A 25,276-nucleotide genomic window follows, 5' to 3' on the forward strand; every position below is an offset into this window, starting at 1 on the left:
GCTACGTGCTTGTAGCAGGGCTGGCAGAATGGCAGTCATCATGTTCTCACAGCTTTTATTTGACACTAGTAAGTTTTTACGACATCAATAGTAAAAATTGATTTTACACCATATGGGATATTTAAGGTTGGAGTTATGCATTTTAATACTGTAATGTCAACAAAGCAACTTAAAGAAGCCAGAGTGGGGGAAAAGCTGCTTATTGAGCATGATGACAGTGATTTTTTTTGCTTGTTTCTTCAACCAAATCTTGTTGTTTTCTTTCCTCAGCAGAGACTTTCAGTCAGGCACGTGACAGGGCAGCTACCAGCGAGGCCCTGATTGTTGTCATTATCCACTTCCTGGTTTTAGCCGGGCGGGTAGTTGTAGTAGAGGATCAGTGTGTAGTTACGAAAGTGTGTGTGTGGAGCAGTGTGTGACTCAGTTGCTGTGTGTGTCAGTGACCACCTCACATGGAGTGTAATTAAAGTCAGCAAGAAACTAAAGAAGAAGAAGTGGAAGGAGAGGGAGGAGGAGAAGGAAGAGGAAGAGGACACAGTGAAAAGTTAAGAAGAAGTGACAAGAGGAAGAAGAAAAAAAGGAAAGGAGAGGGAGGAAGAGGAAAGAGGGCTGTAACGCTGAAGAGCAAACAAAAAAAACTGAGTGACAGCCACAGGAATCCTGCTGCACTGATACAACCCTGAGTGGAGACATGGAGAGGAATGCTGGGAAGGATTATCTCTCCCTCAGGACTCAGCACTAATCTCTCTCTGTACACACACACACACACACCTTGTACGTCTCGTAAAAGACCTTTGGCATGTGGATTATTGACTTTGTAGCTTTTGCAGGGTAGCCATGTTTGGAGTCCTTGAGCGGTTTAGGTGTAGTAGTGATTCTCTGTAGTAACATTAGTGAGTGAATGACAGTCTGAGTGTCGTTTACTACAACCATATTTGGGAGACTGTAACTTTCTCACCTTAAACATTTGTTGTTGCTGTGCCTGCAGAATCCATTTAGTCTGTCTGTTCTGTACCATGTTTTGAGTGTCGTGCATGCGAGCTGTTTGGAACATTGACCTCAAAGTATAATTACGCTGTCAGACTCGTTAGTATCTCAGCTTCTTCTTTAAATTTCCCTCAGTGTTGTGATTGTGTGCCTTGGTGTGGCCCTTTGCTTTGCATACAGTGTACACACTGAGGCTTTGTTTCATGGTTTCAGGTCATGATTCCCTGTTTATGATTTGAGTGCAGTGAAGCAGCAGGAGTCAGACAGCTACGAAGGAGGACTGCATTTGCTGGTTTTGTAGGAAGTAATTAAGGACATTGGCTTGACTTTTTTGTGATATTGCATTATTTTTTTTTTTTTAATGGAGCACCCAGAATTTCTGGAGGGTTGAAGTTCATTCTGACAACATGTGACAGAGCATGAGACCACAAGAACTGAACAAATTGTCTCCTATGGATCCGGGAGCAGACACTGATCAGGCACATGAGGCCGGACTGGAGGCCTGTGCTGGTGGAGAAAAAAGAATGGAGACGGACAAAGAAGACGAAGAAGAAGAAGAAGAAGAAAGGTTGCTAAATGTGAAAGGAGGCAATGGAGAATTCAGCTCTGCGTCCTCTTCGTCTAACTCCTCCATGCCTTCCTCCTCCTCTCTGGCTCCGTCCTCCTCCTCACCGCCTGTCTGTGTGGAGGAAGAGGAGATGCTGACCGGCTGCTCCAGGACTTTCACTGGACTCAGGCTGTTCAGGAGGTAAGACTGACTGAGTGGAGACAAAAGTAAACTGTGTTCTGGTGTAACATCTCCAGCTCACCAGCAGGTGGAGCCGCTTCCCTCTGTCCTGAATAAATATGAGAACATGAACAGATGTGTTGTCACACTGAGGCAGCTCACAGCTGCTGGAACAGCATCCAAGTGTTATCTACACACACACACACACACACACACACTGAACACACTAGGGTCCTTGCACAATTTTAGAAAATCTGAAATTCAACTGCAGACATCATCAGACCATGCTGTGCTATTGAAGCTTGAGTTTACATGTTTGGTAAAGAATAGTTTTTATCCTGCAGTGTCGTCTCCTGCTGTCTCTGTGACTCAGTTGATGATTGTTTGTGTATAAATGTGTGTTTGTGTGCGTAACCTTGCCAGTGGGTCACTCGTCATCATGTGGATAGGGGACACGATTCCCACGGCAACGGGGTCTGCAGTTGTCATGCCGACAGCAATAACGATGACAGTCATGCCTCCAGCTGGGCTCCAATGAGCTGTCAGTATTTGCGGGTGGGACGTGACGGATCATGGTGTGGGTCACAAACGCACGTCCTTGCAGCAGTGTGTCATTGTTAGCTAGAGTTTTGATATGACCGATGACCCCACTGTTGGCAGTTTCCCACTTTGACCGCTGCGCCGAGAGGATGAGTTGTTTCACTTCGCAAACTCTGCAGTGTCCTGGAGGTCCTGATTCACAGCTTTTAAAGAGATCAGTTTAAAACAATGATAGTGTTTCAAAAACCACTAGAAGATCATGAGTTAATCGAAATGTCACCGTCGTGTTTTTTTTTTTTTTCAAAAAAAGAGTTTCTTTAGAAACTCTTGTGTAATGTTACCAGTGTGCTTCGGATTTTTATCATGCTGGAAGATTCCTCTTCTGTTAAGCTTCTGCAGACTCTGAGTCATCTTGTCAGCCAGGATTATATATCCACAGACGTTCACGCCGCCGTCTATAAATGTCATCTCCTATTTGCACTCATGCATTTCCATATGATCACACTTCCACCTTTGTGCTTCACTGTCAGGATCATGCATTCACTGTGGTCGTCCTGGTCAGTTCACCTCCAACATGCTCCACTCCATCAGCAAGGATTTTTTTCTTTGATGCCTTCCGTAGAAGTTGACGATATGTGCTGTCCTTTACTCTTTCTGAGCTCTTCCACAAACTCTGATTTCCACTGACAACCCTTGTGCTGCATCTAAAGCAGCTGCCCTTGTGTTTTTCAGGACTAGATTGTAGCACCACTGCAGCTCTGATTAGTGGTACTATGATTCGCTCTACACCTGCTTTCTGAATCATATTTCATCTTTCAAGTCTCACAATTAGGTCTTTTGTCTTCCTCTCACAGTTGTTCTTTCATGCTGAGCCGTGATGTAGACGTGCAGATACCACGTCCATGCAGTTGGAAATTACAGGTGTACTCGGTTTGAATGAAAAACAATCCCAGGTCTTCTGGCTTGTCTGTCAGAGATCACAGGTGTACTACCTTTTGTTGCACTGTTTCTATTTTGGGACCCGTATTTTCAGTGTATTGTTCTGACGTATTTGTTTTTGATTGGTTGGAAGAGGGAAATGTGAAGTACGTGATCCAATTTTGAATTACTTTGCATTTAAGTGATATTTTGTTCTCATGTCCGTAGTATCCAGGAGAAGTCATTTTTGCAGCTCTGCATGTGATGTAATAAGGGATTTTAAAAACGCTTTAGAGACAGTTCATATTTCAACCTGCAACACATTTGTGTTGGCGCTGATTCTCAGTGTTGATGCCCTGAAGGCCTGGATGTAGACTTTTTATATTTAGACGTATTTTTGTAAGGTAACATACAAACTATTTATATGAAAAGTTAAAGTGCACGGTAGGAGCAGGGGCAGTACAGATCTGAACCAGCAATGCATTTTGGTTGACTCTGATAAATCATGAAGATAATGAGCAGACTATTCAATAAATAGTTGCAGCCGATAAAAGCAAATTGCATAAGAATAAAAAAAAAGCCTGTGTGCCGTAATAATGGGCCTGTACGGGCTCAGTGTGTTCCGAGTTTGGATAGTTTAATCTTTCGCCGTCGAAAGGGGATGTAACTTAACCCGCGTTGTAATGTCATAACTGCACGATCTGTCTTCAGCCTTTTCTGTTTCCTCTTTCTCTCAGAGGCTGTTTGTGTGTGTTTGTGTGTGTGAACATTTATCAGACAGATTTGCACTCAGCTTGTCAAGGAAGTGCACTCGGTTATTTTAGTCCTCTCTCAGGCTCTGGGCCACACCCACTCGCTCTCTCTCTCTCTCTCTTCCTCCCTCCACACTGACGGCGTCCCGATCCCCTCTGTGCTCTCTATGAGCCGTCACTGTTCACCAGGGTTCAGGCTGAGCTCGGCACATAGATAGATGACACACAGGAGTGGAAGCATGGATGGATAGTTTTCTCCTCCTTGTTACAGGTTGGCTCCTAATTTACTCTTTTGTTTTTCGAATGATGTTAGTACTTAGCGTTCGTAGAATCACTGCTTCAGCATTGATTTCACACCGTATGAGAACTAAGTTGATGTTTTATGTAGTTGTGCTGGATTGTGACCAGTCACTGTAGTGTTGCTGGGGGTCTGATGCAGTGCTGCTTCTTCGTAGTCAACTCAAACATTAACAGGAGGATCATCAGCTGGTATGAAGGAACTTGCATGACAAATAAGGAAAAATATGAATCCAAATAACTGTGGCCAACAAAAAAAAACACCCGTCCTTGCAAACAACTTTGTCCGCTTCTGTGTGGCATCAAAAGGCCTTTGAGCGATTCCTTAGCAAAAAAAAGTCACTTTTTCTCTATCAAAATGCAAAGCTGTTTGCCAAAATGAAGCGACATCTCTGCTGCAGATTAGTTGTCCCCTCACTCACATTTTGTCTCAACTTTTTTTTTCTTAATTAAGTTGTTCAAACAAATGTATGTTAGCGTGTGGAATCATCCAGTAGTTTTTGGGGTAATTTAAAATCTTCATTCAGGGCTGAGTGTGAGCAAAATTAATAACCGCTTTTTTTTTTTTCCTTTTTTTTTTTTTAGTTTTAGCAAAAAAAACCCCTCAAACTGCTGCTTTAATATATTGTTATTATTTTAGTTTTATTATTAGTTTATCATATAACTCATAGTCGTCATGATCGTATTAGTATTTTTACATTTTTATCATTAATATTATATTAGTGATAGTACGATTGATGTTATTTTTTATTTTTATTTTTAGCTGTAGTTGTCATCAGAGTAATCGTTGTGGTAGTAGTAGACGTATTTTACAATAAAAATGATGCTAGTAATAATATGATAATTGATTGTCATTATTGTTGTTAATATTATACATTCATATAAAAGTTCCGTGACTTTTTGGTGCGTTAGCCAGTACAGAACTAAGACTGGAAGCCTATCGCTCTGACAAAGATGTATTTTAACAACTACAACTGACATTTTTAAAAATGATGTGTGTATTAGAGCCAAAAACAAGTTGCTGTTTGACATATTGTTGCAAACTAACAACACACATTTTTCGTCTGTATTCATGAGGTGGCTTCAGTCACTTCCTCCATAGTAACAAAGGATCAAGTGTGCATAGTCAAATTAGTTGATGTAATAATAACACACAGATCATCTGATGTTGCAGCTCCCCTCACGTTTGATCTTCGTTTAGCTCAGTTTTTTTTTTCTTCTTTTACTGTTTTGTTTCAGTCTTTTAATAGCATTGATTCCAGCAGCTGTAAAACTTGCTGTTAAAACAACCGGCAGGGGGTGAACATCCTAGAAAATCTAGCAGCAGTTTTTCTCAGGAATTTAACCAAAAATGTTTAATTTAGGTCGCTTGTGTGCGTAATTTTCTTTTTTGGACAGTTTCCCAGAGAAGCAAGTGGCTGCTTACTGAGGTCTTTTATTATTGATGAGTGACTGATTAAAGAGATGGAGCCAGAAGTAAACACTGATGACTGAAATGTTAATGTTCAGTAGAAGGAATTTCTCTCGTTGCGCTGCAGTTCGTCATCGTCTCATTATGCTCGTCATCCTGTTGTACGGTTTGTTTTCAGAAGGCACTCTCCTCATACATCCGTTCACTGTCTCTGCGGTTGAAAATGACTGTAGACAGGGGTGCTAGGGATTATGCTGAACAAGATTACTCAGGTGCTGGTACATGTGTGTTTGTGGAAATGTGTGTGGGTTTAATTTCAGTCATTTGGCCCACATAAAAGCCGCTGTTTAGAGTAAAAACATGTCCCCGTTTAGACTGGCAACACAGAGAGGGGGTGGCAGTGAGAGCATCAAAGATGTACCCAGCACAGGCCTGCTGGAAACACACCACACGTGATGTCGAAATCAGACGACCAGAATCATACTGAAGAAATGTCACAGATGGAGGTTCCAGAGAAAGCAGTTAGTCACTGTAAACATGCTCTGCCCTGGAATGTCTTGCAGTATTCATACATAATCTGACATCACCGGCTCCTCAAACCCCAACAACATCCCACTAAGTTAAATATACACTGTCTGATTAAAAATCCCCAGATTTCCTCCCAGCTCAAGTTTTGAAACTTGGCTGTTGAAGGTTTAGGTTCCCCCAAGGCCTTCAAGGAGGAGAGATCTGAAAACTAACCACCTACTTTTTTGTTTTTTTGCAATAAACAAATGAACACACCCCTGTGCAACATCACTTAAATGTCAAACGTGAGTCAGCTCCGAAGAGAATTTCCTCTTATGAACAATGAAAAACTAATATTTTAGAAAGACTACAGTGTATTAAAGATACAGGCCCTATTTAGGAGCTCAGTGCACCCACAGTAAATGATCATTGTCACCAAACTGAGCACACAGTTGTTCTTCAATCAGCCTTAACTGCATGAACACGACTTTCTCAGGTTTGGACCTATGTGCTCTGTCTATCTGCATGTTTGCATCATGGCTCCACGTGGAAAAGAATAGCCAGAGGAAATGAGAAATCAGATTGTGAAACTTCACAAAGATGGAAAGAATACAGGAAGATCTATGGCCAACTACAAAAACTGCTGAAACACAGATGTAGCCATAATCAGAAGGTGCAGAATGAGTCATGGTTCCGCTAATTAGAGCTGCAGTGGTCGTGCTGTTAAAATGACACCGTCCAGCTCTGACAAACAGTCAAACGCTTTCGACTTGACACAAGTGTTATCAATGGAAATCAATGTTTCTGTGGCAGCTCAGACGGAGTGAAGGACATTGTGCAATCTCTGTGGACAGCATCCAAGAAAAACTGCTTTGCTTGCTGTTTCGTTCAAAACTGAAAGATTACACTTGAGAACATGAGCAGAACCCTGATGAATGCTGGGAGCACATTGCTTATCAGATGAGACCAGGAGATCGTTTTTGAGCTCAGATGAGGTCCAGCATGCTTTGGTGTAAATGGACCACCACAGTGGATGCATCGTCCTGACAGTGAAGCTCGGAGTGTGATGAAATTAGGCTGCATGAGAGCAACAGGTGTTGGAGAGATGGCTTTTATAGTTGACCTGAATGCCTGAGGATGTACTTTAATACTGGCTGACAAGATGAGTCAGGGTCTGCAGACACTTGGCAGAACAGGAATATTCCAACATGAGAACCATCCAGAGCACACTGCCAAAATCACACCAGAGTTTTTACAGGAGGAGAAAGTGAAACCTACTGTGTGACCTGGCGAAGCATGTCACCTGACCCGAATTCAGCAGAAGAATGACATACCTTCTCTCCAGAAATTTGTCCTGGAGCTTTCAAGCTGAGGAGGAGTTGGTCAATAAATAAAAATAAAGGCGGACATACTATGTGGTGAACAAGATTTGAATCTCAGTTGTCCTGACTTTTGTTGTATTTCTTTTTTATTGTGGGGTGTTCACTTCTATACTGTGAATACTACAGATTTTTTTCGCCATTTGGAGGAAACATCATTGCTGGATGAATGAAATGTTGTTTTTCCAGTCCAGACGGCATGTTGTTCTCAGAGAGGTCGTAGCAATAGATGTGAGAAAGAACAGATGTTTGAAGCAGGAGGTTCAAAGTTTGGTTAGGCTTTAGAAGGGATATCGTGTTTAAAGTTACTGGTGACATCTTCTCGTATTTATTCACCGTATTTCCTGAAAAAGATATTTAAACATGTGACTTGTTGTCAGGAGGAAAACGACCCAATTTCTCTAAATGTTTTGCTGTTTTTGCTCAGTGCATGATGTCTATATTTTTTAAAATCTAGAAGTCATCTTTGTATTTTGTCAGAACGCGGAGATTTCCTGTGCGCAGCTGTCTTTGTGCCGCAAAGTGTGGCTTTAGGTGGTGTGTTTGGCAGCATCGTGACATTTTGTGAGCCTTGGGTACAGTTTTGTGAGGGTACGTCTCGTTGGATGAAAACTTGTTAGCGTGTAAAATTAAAATGAGCATCTTGATTAATGGGGTTACTGCGAGACAGTTGATGCCAAATGAGCTGCCAGTCTCGATTAGACCATGAAACTATAAATCACATGGTCACAGCCACACACTGCGTAAAATAGAGAATACCGCAGAATACAGCCATCGGCCTTCTAGATTTCTATCACAATTATTCACAGTCACAATCATTTTAGTGCACATATAAATAAACACAGTGCTGCTTTCACTTCCGCATCGTACTACATTTCTGTTTATGTACAAATCTGCATCAGATGAGGACTTAAAATAAGGTTCTTCTTCACTGGAACTCAAAATATGTACAGATTTATACCCAAGTTGCTGAATATCTGCTTATTGATGGAAGCTGTAATTTACCATAGACTGTATAAAAGATGGACGTAGCAACCGGCCCTGAAAAATGAAGCCAACCCAGAAGTGTCAAAAACCTGCGTCCGCCAGCTGCTGGCTCCAAAAAGCCCTGGCTCCCATAGACTTGAATTGGAAAAGAAGTGATCACAGATCACGAAATACTGCATTCCTACAGCTCAGGATTTTTTTTCTTATTAGTTTTCATGGTCAAGTCCAGAGATCAGGTGGCCAATCTGAAAATAAATCAATACTGAATTTTTAAAAAATCGTCCCCTAAATGCCTCACATGCCAGCTAACAGAGGTTAGCCATGCAAGCTGTGCACAGAGAAGCCTCCAGTCTCCACTCAGTTACTGCAGCTCCAAAAATCACCTCGAAAAGAGAGAAATAATACATTTAAATGTCAGATTTCCAGGTTATTTTAGTTTCTGAGTTCTACGAGCAGAGCATTTTAAACTTCACAGTTGATCGTGATCCTTTAATTGTGAGAAGATTCAAGACGTATTTATTGTCATGTCTTGTGTATTTGCATACACAAAAGAATGAAATGCTGTTCTCACAGTCCCAAAAATCAGCTGTAAGTCGTGATTGATATTCCGTTAACTGTGCAACCCCACGGGTGAGTTTCTTTTTCCCAACGAAGAGATCAGTGAAAATGAGAAGATTCGTTTTTGTATCATAGAGCAAAAAACGTTGCAGCTTGTTGTGTTTGAGTTACTTTTCCCCATATCGCACCTCCTGCAGCGCTGATGCTGAAATGACGCATCGAGCAGCCGTATCAGGACAAAAAAGTGTCAAGTATTACTTTAAATAATACGACCTGTTTCTTCCTGTCATTGTTGTTCACTCACAAAGTGTTCTTTCTTTGCGGATTGCTTCCTAGTTGTGTTTCCCGCTGCACATTCTCATAATTGTTTCTTTCCCTGAACTCGCTGGAGCGTCGAGTAGACTTCACACACAAGTAAAAATAGGCTCTGGGGGAAGTTTTTGAAGTAATAATAAATCGTCATGTGTTAATCATTCACGGTGAGCCTGTTTTAGACGGTTTAGGACCACGGGAGGCTCTTGGAGTGGACGTAGAAGACGCAGGTTCAGTCAGATATCAGCGGAACGTAGAATAAATGACCTGCAGTAGACCTGAGGGATATTTTGTGACATAACTCATGTCTGCCGTACATGAAAGCATGTCAGACGACACTGTATCAGGCTTTGTCTCACTCCAGTAGAGAACAACCACATTGCTGTAGAGCACTCTTTATGTGTGTGTGTGTGTGTGTTTGCATAGCGCTCCACTATTTTTCATGTAAATATTTAACCCAACAGCACAGAGCTCTGGAAAACCTCACACACACACGCACTCACAAAACCTCTTTATTCTTTCCTTGAAGGGCACCCAGACCCGGCTCTGTCACACCTCCGATCACTTTCAGCTCACTTGTATCGCCACATATTATTTAGTCGACACGTTTAAGACGGTTGAAAGAGCTGAAATGTGAGCGCGGACTTGCTCTGCACAGGACGGCCTCAATCTGCTTTGCAGCGCCACAGTGTCAACATGGAACATACAGTATTTCCTTATATAGCCAGATAGAATAGCATGAAATCTGCTGAGCACACTCTCAAGGGGACAAACTCTTTGGATTCAACATCCTGGTGTCCTCTCTTGTCGAGCTCTCAACGGGACATTAGAGCTGCTCCGTGACATGTATCCTTCAGACTGATGGAGGAGCATCAGGCTGACACGTTCCAGCTTCTCTTCCAAGTCCAGCTGAGAAACGTTGCCTTGATTTCTACATTTGGACGACAGCACTGGCGTCTTTTGAAGGTCTCAGTGTCCCAGATTCCACTGCTACTTGTTTATAATGACGCAAATGGTGAAGTTGACAAGTAGGAATCCCTCCCGGTGCTTCATGTTAGCTGGAACAATGAAAACAGATCGTGATGGTGCTGCGTGGACAGACGGCACACATTATGACAGAGAAGTCGAGGTTTTAATTCCACATTTACTGTTTACAAGTTGTCCATCATATGTGGAACAAAATCGCTTGCCAACTTTCCAAGTATTCATAGAAAGCTCTGATAATGTTTGTATTGTGTAAGTGTTGCACAATAAATACACTTAAAAGTATGTTTATTCACAAATTAGGTAATGAATTATAATAAGTTCCCCCCAAAATACAGTAGTTTTGGTAAATTATTTAAATTATTTTATATATTATAACATTTTAAAAATTGAAAATAAATATTATATCGCTGTAGAAAGTGCACACATTGCTCTACATAAGTATATTCATAGATTATTAGTTTAAAATTTTCACAAATCATAAAATATCTTAATGTAATAAATTCATTAAATAAAAATGAGTCAATAGATAACAACTTGCTGTACAAATACATGTATTTTTATTTGCATTTACCAGCATGTAAAGTAGATATATTTAGGAATATTTTTGCATTTGCAAATATTACAGTAAATCCATGCAAACTATCTGAATAGATAATGTTGGCCTACAGAAATGCAAAAGATGTACAAAATGAATAATAGATGTTTTTTTTTTACAGTGTTCATAAATCTATATTTTTGAATATATATTTGCAAAGAATGAAAAAAATTAAATTCTAAAGTTGTGTTTTACATTTCTTGATGTACAGCTATAACAATAAATTTAAATGAACCTAACTTAAATTAATCATATTACTGAACAATCTATTGATGCATGTAGTTTGTTTTGTACAATAAATTTATTTATCTAGAAGTCTATTTCCAAATACTAATATAGATTAAATTTAAAAAATTACGTTTTCTGTAGTTTTAAAAAGCTACATTCAAAAACATTACAACAGATATAAAAAAAAAAACAAGTTTAAAACAGCTTTAATGGATTTCTTTCCTTTTTTTTAACATGCATTTTGAAAATGGATTGTATTGATATCGTCACATATACAACATAAAACCATAAATCTGTGTTTCACCTGAACCCACTTGATGTCAATAAGAACACTGTCGCATATCTCATCCTCCTGTTATTGCAAGTTTGAGCCTCTGAGTTCATTTTGTCAAGTTTAAACTCTATATAAGACCGGCTCTAATCTGACATGTGCTGCATTCATCAAGAAGCTTGAATCAAAGCACAAACCAGTGGAGTCCTGAGAAACCTTCAGTCGGTTCAAATCAGTCTTCTTCATGCTGCCGTGGCTTTAAAGGAGCCCTTCTCTCTGACAGAAAGCCTCTTATTTCTTGTTTCCTTATCTGCATATGCAAAATGAAACATCCCTGCGCTTGTCTGTCTCACTTCAGAGCATTAATCTGTGCAAATACACAATCAGATGGAGGATGTTTTATTACTGAGTACTCTCATCTCTCCCTCACTTTCCCCCCATTATAGTCTGGGATTATCATCGTAGAAGGCATCTGTTACATAACAGCAACACACACAAACACACACACAGTCATAAAAAGGTTGTTTAGAGCAAAAGAAATCATCTGTTCAGCTCTCAGCCGTTGCTCCAAACACAACGACACGTAAACAAACTGTGAACAGTCCAGGAACATCGGACGATAATGCAGCGTGCAGGTCAGATCATTTGTCATATGGACGTTGGTTCTTAAAGAGATGTGGCCCAGATACGTAGTGAGTGGGGCATTTCACGGTGCAGAAATCAAGTGGGTGAACAGTTTCAGCAGTTTTACCTGGAGCTGCACGATATGTTGTTTCAGCATCAACATTGGGGTGTGCACAGTAGTAGGAAATTCACCGTAACGCATCACTCGACAGCTTTTTTTTGCTTCTCGGTGCAAAAAACCAACTCATTTTTCATTCTAAACATTTTTTTCTTTAGCTTTGTTTCTAATCCATGTTGTTAGTTGACATGCAGGTTCCACATGTGCACACGAATCAGGAGAGAAACACTGAAAACCAAGATTTGTTTGTAGTTATGCACAGTTTATGGAATATTAATCATATTAGGAGTTTGGCTTCCCACAATTAAATCACCATGATGATGTTTAAAATGCTCCGCTCATAGAAAACATGTGGGGAAAGTCACTCCAGCTTGGACGTCTCTGACATCTTGTGTGACTATTTTCAAAGTAATATTCATTTGGTCTCACTGCAGTAACTGAGTGGAGACTAGAAGCTTCTCTGTGCGCAGCTGCTTTACTATTTTCTACTGGAGGCGTTTAGGGAACATCTGTAAATTGTAGTTTCTGTGGATGAGCAGATGTTGAGGAAGTGAGGCACTCTGGGTACACTTTTATTTATATTTTGCTTTGAATTCAGCGGCAGATTATTTTTATTCCGATGCAGATTTGTACATTCGCATGAATGCCGCACGACAGGGAAGTGAAAACAGTTCACAGATTATTGGAGTGTGAAAATGCCAAAAAAAGTGTCTGTAAAATCAGCTTTTTTCAAATTTTCTTCCCTACATCAACCCAATCGTTCTACAATTATCAAGTCTTTCAAAATAAAGTAGTTAAAGCCATTTGGTGAAAATTCCTGTTTTGTTTTTTTAAAAAATTGTTTAATATATATTGCAGAAAAACTAAACATTGCATCACCAGCTTCTTCCAATATTGTGCAGACCTAATTGTAATTTATTTTCTCAACGTGTGGTATTAATAGCATTTATTTGATTGCGGTTTGCTTCTTAGCTAAACAGCTGATGTTGTAACTAAATTGCTAATGTGCCGGCATAGATTTCTTCTTCTGTTTGGCTGCTACCACGCGGTTTAAGATGCATCACAACCACATACTGGACTTGATTACTGTGACCACGAGAAACCCACTTACACACTCTAATCTGAATTTTTAATCAGGCAGAGACACATCATCGTGACTGCATGTAAATCAGTGTATATTGACTGTAAAAAAAAAAATGGATAAAACCCAGATGTTGAGCTCGTGAAAGCACAAGTTTATTCTCATTTGTTGATCTTATCTTACCGAAAGCTTGTCTGGTGCGTTGGAAAATGTTGTGGCCTCAAGTGAGGCACAACAGTTTAACCGCATTTATTAGCGAAGCACAGAGACAGAAGCTGTTATTGTTGTTTTAAGCCTGTGTTTAAAACTGAATCGAAAATCAAACTGCGATGTGGCCGCAGCTTCAGATGTCAACTGTATATTAATAATAATAATAATAATAATGGCTGTGTGGTTTCATGGCTGTGATGACCTTTGGCCTTTGTGAGCATTACGAGGCAGAGCGCTTGTCAGTGGGCGTTGATGGTGGGATTAAGTGAGCGGCAGAGGTTTCGGTGGGTTAATGATTGTCTGAGTGGGATTTCCTGTCAAACTGCTGGTTTCTGCTGCTCACACTTGACCTTTACAGTTAGCATCTAGTATGTTACTTCAGCTGTGCTCTTGTAAACTCACTCAAGCTCTTTTAACACTTAAAGAATGGAGCAGAACGGTTTCGTTTATACGTGTTAAAATGCTATTCTGACACGTTGAAGGGATAATTTAAGAGACGTATACAATGATTTTGACGTGATACAACGTACACAGTGCTTCTAAAAATTATTACTTGAATGTTTTTCCCTTTTTTTGTATTTCAACATTGATCAATCTAATTTGGCTTCTTTTTTTTGACATGATCTTTCATGTCAAAGTGAAAACAGATTTCTACAAAGTACCGCCATTTAATTAAAAATGTAAATTCACATTCTTTAAGCTACAATCCCTTCATTGCACTCAGATAATCTGTTTCACTCATTTTGTTATTGCACTTGTGTTCAATGAGGTGAGTCTGTTTAAAGTGGGTGATGACTTATCTCACATTTTGTATTTTTAATTTAATTTTTTTTACATTGTTCATTTCCAACATCACAGCTGCATTTCTGTTATGTTCGACATTTCCACCTGTAAGAACTGCTCTTATCAATAGGTAACATTTTGAAGACATCTGTGGCTGACTTTGAATAGAAGTTAATGGTAAACGTTGAGTAGTTGTAATTAACCCACAGATATCTACAGTAGGCATTTCCATGAGTAAGAAATGCATGATTAACATTTTGACAAGTGAGATAATACTACTAGTCCAAATGAAATCATAGACATGTTGCAAACACTGCTTCTTATCTATTATACTGCTAGTGAACAAACACCGAAAGCAGTTGCTGTAGTCAGTTTGTCAGAAACGAGACTGCTCACACCACACGTCACGTTTCGGTGCTGCTGCCGTTGTCACAGTCTCATGTGTTGCGCGAGGACGGTTAGTTTTGTGTGTTGTGCGGCGGTGTTGTGTGGCCCTGACTCATTCTGTTTCTTGTAAATGCAGCCCTACAAACCAGAAACTAGACACAAACACGGACCCTCATCTGTTCATTCCTCCCCCTCGCTCATCGTAACCACGGGGCTCCGTTTTCATAGATTTCAACTAATTGTCTTTCAACTGGCTGATGAGCAGTGCAATCAGAAGCCCAGGGGCTCATTTCTGTGCAATTTCTCTAAAGCGCTGGGTGTCATCTTTAGTGTAAACTTTGTCTGCAGCATTAAACGAAACAGCTCTTTGACACCTGATGGTGATAAAGGGTTAGAACGAGTTAATTATTTCACAGCTTAACATTTTGTGGTTTCAGTCTTGTGGCCTAATGTGTGATGTGCATAAACAGGATGAGTCATTCTCACTAATAAAAACTCATTTGCAGTTGATTATGTCCATCAAGCTGAAGCTAATTCAGTCTAATCTACCAGTCCTGCAGTGACTTCTGCCTTCATTTATTATTTTTATCATTTTCAGGCGTGAACCTTAAGCAGCTGTACCTCGATACGTTTCTGAATTTGTGTCACGTGACTGTTTGGTAGCAGCTAATGGTTTCCTAATTTCGCAGAAGATTGTCTTTCACAGAATGTGGTTGCTGCAAGCGGTTTATTTTTGGCTAATTTTTAAATCAATCACGTAGGATAAAGCGATTTGATGGATGACCAGGATTTTAATCTTACATTTGATTCATTTCCCACATGGAACTCCACGTCTTAAATGATTAATTATGAAGTTACTGTTGAAGCATTAAAAGTCTGAATATTCCTTCTGTTTTCCTTCATGTATCTATAACTTTCTGTCTCTAATAAATAGTGTAGTTTTAGTGATTTAAAAAAAAAAAAAGATAGCATGTCTTTCAAACCTGCCTGGGTTTTTTGAGGTTCAGAGGATTTACAACGAATTGACTGCATATCACTGCATCTTTCACTGATAGCTTCTTTTTTTAGACTCTCTCTGATTCCTCAAAGCAAACGCTCAAGTTCAAGCGTTGTTCAGACATTTTGCAACACCCAAAGACACAAATGCATGTGTCAAAGATCACAATAGTTGAGTTTCATGCGAAACTACTGCACAATTGTACTAGATTTGACATGCCAGATGTTCCTCTGACATCTCTTTATGAGCAGTAAAACCCTGCAGTCCATGGAAGTGTGAGAGACACAGTTCATCCCACGGACCTCTGTGGTCTGTGGACTTCAGATTTGTTTTCATGGTGTCATCTGACTGAATGTTTTCTCAGTTTACCTTTAGATCAGCATAATCGGATACTTTCAAACTCAGCTAAATTTGCCTCTCCAAATACCTTGGGGCCCGCAGCGATACTTTTGTACTTTTCTACGCTATGAGAAACACAATGCATTCCCATCAACCAATACACAATAATGCATTGGTCGTGCACTCGTGATGCCACACAAGTGTTTCGAATCACCGTGAGAGAAAGAAGAGCAGATGAATAATTTACTCCTACTGTGACGATTGTGGGAAATGGTTGTTGGGTGTTGGTTTGAGTGACTTTGAACAAAGCAGCACTGCATCAGGAAACCACTAATTTAAATAAACATGGCAGCAATGTATCTATGCAATTTCTTTTCACAAAAAAATATGCATTTATTTTGGAGATCAAGGAACTATTTCAGTGAATAAATACCTTCACAGATTTAATTAACATAAATGGCCTATTTGCCTCTTCAGCATTTCTAAAGGAAGATCGGACACAAAGAGATGATGTGGACTAGTGGGTGTCCAGCACTAGCATCGTCTTATTCTGGCCTTTGGTGGAGGGAAACCATCTGCTGTTGCATGGACATGAGAAATCATGTGATATCTGACAGCTAACCTTGCTGTCAGAGAAGACCAGGAAACAGCACTGCTATGTTCCCGAGTACACCTCATCAGATTCCACATATCATTTTACTACCGCTGATATTTCCCTGCACTCCAGGACATGATGGATTACTTCTTCCAGCGTCATTTCGGTCGACGCCAAAAAAGACAGAAGCTCGCCGCTGCAGCGCGTCCGCCTGGTCCTGCTGTTCAGGCCAGTAAAGCCAGGAGGCGCTCTAGTGTCGGTCTGCCCTCCGTAACATTAGTACAATCCAGGCGCTCCTCCATTGGCTTACCTCCGGTTAGTACTGACCAGCGCAGGCGCCCCAGTATTGGTTTGCTGGTGGCCAGTGGACAGAGACGACAGTCCATTATAGAGCAAGGACTAGCAAACCCCAGTGAAGCAGCATCTGGAAGAGCAGCTCAGGCAGATGGAGCCATCACCAAGGGGCGAAGGGTATTTCATCATTATGGCCCCCATGCCCGTCGCGCCTCCTGCACCGTCTCCTGCACACATCGTGGGCTGGCAGTGCGATATCGACGTCCTTCTAAAGTAAAATCTATTGAATCTCATTTACTCGGGTCATCTATGTTACTGGCGAGTGTAGTCCAGATGGGCAGAGGGGGGAAAGACAAAGAAGAGGCAAAGGAGGAACTGGACGCCTCCCAGTGCTCCTGTTCTGAGTCAGATGAAGACGAAGGAAGTGATGAAGAGGTGGAGAACAGCACTGGAGAAACTAAAGACTTCAGACCTTCGGCTCAGATGCACTTAACCCAGGGAGTCCTTACAGAGACCATTAAAGCCCGACCCTTACTCCGTCCTCCTCGCTGTCTGAGAAGAAACTCCTCACACCTCCTTCCAGCAGATTCTGTGTTCCGGAGCAGCGAAACAGCTTATGGAGTTTATGGTCAATATAATCAACGGAGCTCCAATCAGATTCACGGCACTTTAAATAAACCAATCCAGACTTCCATGACCAGCCCCAGTCTGGCTCAGCTGGCCTCAGAAGGTCAGAGCTCTGATGTTGGGGCAGCTGCAACAGATGTGGCCTCCTCTGGGTGTGCACTCCATAAAAGCTGTTCTTCACCGCTGGACGGTCCAGAGGGAAGCATATATTACGATCCTTATCTGGATACATGGGAGAACTTCCTGTCGTATGTAACACACAAACACACACACTAACACACACACTGTTGTGTTTCTATTGGTTCACGTTCTGTTTCCTGGAGACCTACTACATGCCTTGCCATAACTTTAAAACCTTAAACCAAGTCTTCAGCCTCTAGAAGTTAATGATTTATGTTGGTGGTTTGAACCAATCTGAACCACTGAGACAGGGACTAGCACGGCGGGAATGTGGATCACTGTGGGACCGATTGGCACTGGCCCAGTAGATGTGCAATTAGGGGGAGTGGATGCTGTAAATGTTGTCTGAAAACACCTGCACACCAGCTTTGTTCAGGTGGAGACCATCTATGCCCAACAAATGTCCACGGTGCCAGAAGAGATCAGAGTTGTCAATAAACACTGTTGGTGTTACATTCTGATGGGAGCCAGCTGTTGAGGCTGAGCAGTCCACTGAGCCAACCGCATCCATAGTTGTGGTTCGGTGTCAGCTTCAAGACCCACGCAGCAGTTTTTTTTTAGGGTTGCTCGTACCTACACTGGAGTAGATACTACAACAGGTTCTACAGAGGCGTTTCTTGCAGTCTGAATTGATAAATAGGTACAGACCACCTTAAAATTGACCTGCATGTTCCTGTAGTGGAAAACAACCAATAGTTAGTGTTTAAACTGAGTCAAGGCCAAAGCCAGGCCATTCTCTGACTACAGTGATAATAAGGGCGACCATGGCTCAGCCTCAACATACCACAGACTCTGACCACCATGTTGCTCCCAGTGGAAGATGGACACTTTGTGGTCAGTGTGTGTGTAAATAAAAAACATTGTAAAGTGCTTTGTACCACCACTGAGGTTGAAAGGTGCTATATAAATCCAGATCATTAACAGCAGTTAAGATAAAACGTCCCACTGTGACCCATTGGGTTGAGCTTTATTCTCAACAATGAATAAAGACATACAGAGCTCCTTAAGGGTCGCTGTGGGGAGAGTTTGTCTGGGCTATTTTTTCCATTCCTGCACAGAAGGTTACACTGTCACCGTATGCTGTCGGTTATTGGAAACACTCTGCAGATACTACAGAAAGGAGAGATGGTGAGAGGGAAATTTTCTAACATTTATTGCTCATTGCTCATGTTAAATGGCAGATCTCTGTCAGTGTACAGCTGCTCTGCCTGCCTGCCTGCTGATGAAGCTTTAATTTGATGTGGTTGTTGCTCAGACTTTGCGCTGCATTTGTGGTTGAATCTATCTCCTACGTTTCCCTGGATGTGTTGAGCTGTGCTGCTTATATGACAGATGTGTTACCAATATACTGCAGGAAATTAGAAATACAGTAGCTTCAGTAGCAAACTCCGCCAGCGCAGCCGTCACAGCCCACACACAGCTGCTGCATGTAGTTAGTGTTACACCCATTAAATAATGTGTCAAGACAGAATTGCAACAATCAAGGCACAGCCATGCCTACAGCCTCAATCAAAGTGACAGCTATGTCAGCCCACGGTGGCTGAGCCATAGTCTGTCTCAGTCGGCTTTAACAGCAGCCAGTGAGGGAGCTGACGAACCAGCTCCTCCAGCCATCCCGCTAAACGCAATGGTGCTTCAGTAGACACCGTTAAAGCTGCGCTGACTCCTGCTGTGGTCACAACCAGCGGCTGTCTGCTGCATGATAGCGAAATATAATACAGCTCTACCTTTCTCTGTAGGTCAGAGGAGATGCAACAGTAACCGTACAGTGACGCAGACTGTATAGTGACATAACATGAAAGCTTGAAAAAAAAATCCCACTGGGACCCTTAGAGGCCTTGTAGAGAGGAAACTACGCTTATATTGTCTACGTCCCCCATGTGCCAACAAAACAGCTGTGGATGGATGTGCTTGGCATGTTCCAACACATCCTACAGACGCTCGATTGGATTGAGATCTCAGGAGTTTGGCAGCTGTGTTAATGCCTCTTTGTTGTGTTCCTCGAGCCATTCCTGAGCAGTTTTACAGAGCAGCGGGTTTTTGTTGTCCTTGCCATCTTGGTGTGTGTTTAGTCAGTTACAATGTTTATCCTCGACGTCAATCCACATGAATACAGCGACTCAAGGTTTCCCAGTAGAACACTGCATTGTTGTGAGGTGATCAATGGTATTCATCTCATCTGACTGTGGATAAGATGTTGTGACGGATTTGTATAAATACATCTATTTTCTCCAGAATCCAGGGTGAGATGGTGGTGATGTGAGAAGTAAAGATTTAGGACCCACTTCAGCAACAGCTAAATGCAGATAAATATGACTCATACACAGCATTGCTCTTTAACTTGTGTTAACCTAAAAACAACAGAAGTACATTGCTTGCACATGAAGGTCCAGCGTGCAAACTTCACAAGATTTTGGATTAATATCAAAAGTTGTCTTTCTTTAATTGTATTGTCGACAAGAAAATAAGAATATTCACAAATTCTCTCTTTGTGTTTCCAGGAAAGCAATAGCCAAGTCCGGCCTGCACCATCTGCCCTGCCAGCCCAGCACATCATTTTTGAACAAGACCGACCCAGAAGCGAGCATCCGCAGCACTGTGGACTGGACTGTGAGTCTGAGTATCAGTATGACACAGCAGGGTTCTGAGAAATTACCCACATGGATAGCTATTCTTGTGTTTCAGTGCTTTCATGTCAGAGCTGCATTTCTGACAGTTGATTGTCAGGTACAGACGTCATGTGAGATCTAAGAATAACATGAGTTGGCTGTCACAGCTATGTACCATGGACTTACTGTCACTGATGTCTTTTATCAAACAATATCTGAGCTTCATCAGTGACTCCTGAATGCTTACTGACAGAAGCATTGAAAAGTCATTAACTTAACTTGCTCATGTTGTCTGAACAAATACACAGGGTTCATTTACAGGGTTGATTATTTATTCAGCAACACAACATTATATTTATTGTTAATAAAAAGATGAAATTGTATCTAAAAATTATACTCTACCGCCATGTTCATTTACATTGATCGTGACAAAGTTTTCCCCCCTGAATAGTGTCATTGTTGAATGATTCCATTTCCTCACGCTGTATAGAAGTCCCTTTCTGTGCTGCTGGTGTTCGGAAATAGAAAACACGGATTATTTTCAATGCAAATGAATCCTGACCCTATTTACACATTCCACTGAACTCACACAACACTGTCTGACTAGGTAATTATACTCCGCTTATCATAGTGAAATGAATACCTGGCACCGGTCAGACCAGTTACATCTCCACACACACACACACCTGAACAATGCCACAAACTTCCCCCAAAACTTTCCTGAAGTTTCACAACCTGTTTCTGTCTCATGCAAAAAGCATTTCAGGATCAGTCAAATGTAGTTTGACTGATACGATGCAGATACAGTTTCCACTACTGCTACAGAACTCCTATAAATTTAATTTTATTTCTGTTTTCTATATGTGAGAAGTGCAGTTTGTCCTTGCAGTGTGCTATGTTACTACCATCCTCACCCAGATATGTAGAATTGCAGCACAGACACAACGAGCTGAAAATCTAAGCTGATTGCACACTAACTAAATATCTACATGTTCCAGACATTCCAAGTATTTTATTTACTTGCATCTTGACGTATTCAGTCCAGTAAAACAAAGAGATGATGCAAAGTTTGTAGGTTGTGTCAGTTTATGGCCTGATGGCTTAGCTTGTGTACACATCTACTGTCCAACTGTTTTTAAAGAATAGCTAAAAGTGATGTCTGTAATTCTGCAGATGTGGGCTCTGCTGGGTTAAAGACAACAGTTCTTTTTCAGGTTCTGTCCTCCTCTAAGCCTCCTCTGTGTTTGTCTCTGTAGGAGTCAGCTCTGTATGGAGATCATATCTGGTTTGAGACAAATGTGTCTGGTGACTACTGCTATGTGGGAGAACAGCACTGCATTGCCAGAGCACTGGTGAGTGTCTGCCTCTGATTATTTCTCTCTCTTTCTGAACACCTCTATTTGTCCTCACCAATACTGCTCGCTCCGAGTTGTATTCATATTTTGATTTGGGATTAGGATAAACGTGTTTGGAGTAAAGCTTTGTGCACAGTCTGTACCTGCTGCTTTGAATAATCTCCAAACACACTGTCAGCAGTTTGCAGAGGAACAGCTTTTAACAAATGAATAGTTCACAGAAAGGAAGTAACAGTGGTGGCTGAGACTCTGGCAAGCTTCTGCAGGCTGAGAGTCAACCCAGCCAGTGTTTTGGTTTATTCACAGACATTCATCTATAAATGTCATCTCCCAGCACCTTCTGCTCTCATGCAGCCCCATATCATCACACTGGCCTGGACTGTCAGGGCCATGCATTCACTGTGGTGGCCAGAGAACGCGCTCCCAATATTCACTACACTTCTTTTTATATCCTTTAGCAAAGTTAAACTTGTTGTTTTGCACCGAAGAGCAAGCAAGGGTGTTTTTCTTGGATGCCGTTTATAGAGGTTCATGTTATAAACTGTCTGAAGGAGCGTCACTGATAACCTTACCGACACTCACACTTCTGAGGCTGTGTTATGTGTGAGTGCACCATCAGATGTTTTAAATCTGTTGCACATATATGGCTTATTTGCATCAAGTCAAACTGCTGTAAATGCAAATGTTGGATATATTTATTTGATTTTTCAAATATCATTCTATCTTCTATACCACAGTAGAAATGTCGGCGATGAGTCAAGACATAAAAACATAAATACCACCCAGGCCTATTACACATACTGTGAATTACAAGTTTCTCTGCCCCCGGAAACCTGTAATCTGATCTAACCCACCTTTATTCTGCAGGCTGTCATCAGATCTTAAATCACTTTCCCCTACCAGAAGGAAACAACATGATTTTGACAGCTGAATAATGATTTAGCATTATTTTAGGATATTTTGCTGTGATTTCGGCTCAGTCTGCGGTGCATTTAGCCCCTAATTTAATTAGAGTAGGTCATGCCAACTAACCACAGCCTTTCCTCTGTGTCAGAACAGTTCAAACTTTCCATTTATTAAAGCAAACCACCTTGTACACGGTGAAGCTGCTCTCCTTCAACATCAAGACGGTCATGCCCTGTTATATTTTTACTCATGTCAGCTCACATCAGCGTCAAACAAATGACGTGCTGGTCATGTCACACGTGCAGAGTCATCATGTCACACACTGTCATATCATTTCTATGAATCTGGTGGTTTCAGTCACCGGCATCACAGTATTTGTTGTACAGGACTGACACCTAGTGGTCACGGGTGGCATTACTGCTTCACATTTAGTTCACACACTGTAAGTCACTCCAGTCCATATGTGTTTGTTTTTGAGTTGCAAAACTGATCATCTTTTTTTTTTTTTTTTGTAATTCCAGCAAAAGTCTGTCAGCAGAAAAAAGTGTGCTGCCTGTAAGATAGTAGCTCACACCATCTGTATAGAACAACTGGAGAAGGTAAGTTCTTTGTCTCTAATGCTTTCACCGTGCAGACTGTTCCATCAGACTGAAATGATCAAATTTTTAATCACTGTGGGCTCATTTTTCACTACAATATAAAGTCCTGGACATCGATGAAAACAGAACAAGTATGACTCAGAAATGTCTTTCATGCAGTATAAAACAGAAAAATAAAAATGGAAAAAACAGTTGCCCTACATACTATAAATATGTACCTGAACACTACAGCACATCACCTCTTGAAGGATATTTCACCATGGAGAATGTATCTTCCACCAACTGGCTCCTCTGTGTACTGTTTTTGAACCATGCCACATTATTGTGGAGCCATTCGTGACTTCTCAGTTGCAATGAGAGGCTCAGAACTTTTAGTGTTTTACAGAATCTGGTGCAAGTAGTTTGAGAAATATCACAATTTGAAGATTAGATTTGGATATTTTTTCCCAACGCAGCGAGACCTTATGGATGATTAGCTGAAAAACAAGCTGAAAAACGAACCTGCAGTTTAAACCTGCTCGCAGGGTTTCTGGGCCCAAAGGGTTAAATGGAGCCAAGACACATAAAGACCCAGTTGTTAAACTTGACAGACAGATAAAGGTGGCGGAGAAGATTAGAGATGAATGTTTAAATTGAGGGACGAAGGTGATGTAGGAATAAAGAAGGATTACATTTTCTGTTTTACTATCAGACAGAAGTGACAAGGAGGATTACTTTAAACTTTCAGTCATGATGGAAATCTTAAAGTGGATCCAGGGATGGTCACTTTGTCAGCTAATGACTATATTTGAATCACTCAGAGGACGGCAGGTTGTCTTTAACTGTCCTCCCTGTCTGACCTGCAGTTTCCCAGCTCTAAAGCCATTCTGTTGGACGCCACCATTCCCCTCAATGATCCCAACTTTAGAGTGAGATGCATGAAACGCCTCCTTTCTCTCCCCTCTGCTCCGTTTTAGGGGTGGTGTCTGGACCTCACTTCCATCCATGCATAAGGGAATCAGCACATAAACTGATATTTGTGCTTCCCACAGAGCTGGTTTGTTGTGTGTCCCTCACAGAGAACCATTGTTGGTGAGGGCAATTGTACTCTGTGGGAAACACAAATAAAGCATGTATCAAAAAACCGAATGAATCAAACTGAAATGTAATCCAGGAGATAAACACGCTCTCAACAGATTTTCTTTTTTTTAAAAGGGTCATTTTCTGTTCCTCAAATAACATTAAATCTGTCTCTTTCTCTAATTTTCCTTGGGGTGTCGTAAATGGGGCAGGCTTACAGGTGTGGCTCTTTAGAAGGGATCTGGTAAACTAAGGTGGAGGGAGAACAGGACAAAGTCAGGAGGACACAATGTCTTCTGCAAATGTGTAACACGACACCTGTGTGACAGAAAGCGGGCCTGTTGGACCGGATATCTGGTCGTATCGCAGCTCTGGTTTTTCTTTTCCACCTTTTTATGACATTTTGGCCGATCATGGTGCTTCCCCTGGAGTCTGAGCTACTTTCTCTGCTAACAAGAAACAGACCTCTTTCTTCTACCAACCTGATCGCTGGTGTTCACTGCGCTCTTGGCTCTACAGGTCTCTTCATGATGCTCCACCTGCCTGTTCTATGCCTTTTCTAACCTGGTTTCTAACCAGCTGGGTTGGTCCGTGCAGCAGGCTTTAAAGCCCAGTTATCATCGATGTATTCATATCTTTCTTCTTCTTCTCTTCTCCAGATTAATTTCAGATGTAAACCATCATTTAGAGAGTCTGGCTCTAGGAACATTCGAGAGGTGAGTTCTGGGAGCTGCTTTCTACCGATTGTTGTTGGAGCTTTTTGTTTTTGACTGTTAGTTTATAAGATCCATGAGGAGTAATGCGGATTCCATGAAGGTGGTGGGAACACAGACTGTATAAAAGATGAACGTAGCTACCGTGACGTCACCCATTGGTTTCTGCACTGAGCAAATGAAGCCAGGGTTTTGCTACTTCCTGGTTGACATCTTGGATTTTTGGAGCCAGTGACGCAAAAATCGTCGGAGGGGGGTGGAGCCATATGAGCAGCAATTGATCAGACGGATTGAGAGGCAGGCCCTCTCTGCCCGCCCACATTTACCACCTTCTGCTCGCTTCA

The 25,276-nt window shown here is 41.4% G+C and overlaps 1 protein-coding gene across 1 annotated transcript in view; it reads left to right on the forward strand.

The window, feature by feature from the left end:
- Positions 1 to 586: 586 nt before the first annotated feature.
- Positions 587 to 25,276, forward strand: part of LOC103355874 (diacylglycerol kinase zeta-like) — a 95,784-nt gene continuing 71,094 nt past the window's right edge. The window contains exons 1-5 of the mRNA XM_008279813.1: positions 587 to 1,735; positions 20,193 to 20,301; positions 21,557 to 21,652; positions 23,083 to 23,160; positions 24,879 to 24,935. Coding sequence (XP_008278035.1) covers positions 1,407 to 1,735; positions 20,193 to 20,301; positions 21,557 to 21,652; positions 23,083 to 23,160; positions 24,879 to 24,935 — 669 coding nt within the window. The 5' untranslated portion in view covers positions 587 to 1,406. The remainder of the gene's footprint in view (positions 1,736 to 20,192; positions 20,302 to 21,556; positions 21,653 to 23,082; positions 23,161 to 24,878; positions 24,936 to 25,276) is intronic.

The sequence above is a fragment of the Stegastes partitus genome, unplaced genomic scaffold, assembly GCF_000690725.1.
Source record: "Stegastes partitus isolate 25-593 unplaced genomic scaffold, Stegastes_partitus-1.0.2 Scaffold170, whole genome shotgun sequence".
Classification (NCBI taxonomy): Eukaryota; Metazoa; Chordata; class Actinopteri; family Pomacentridae; genus Stegastes; species Stegastes partitus.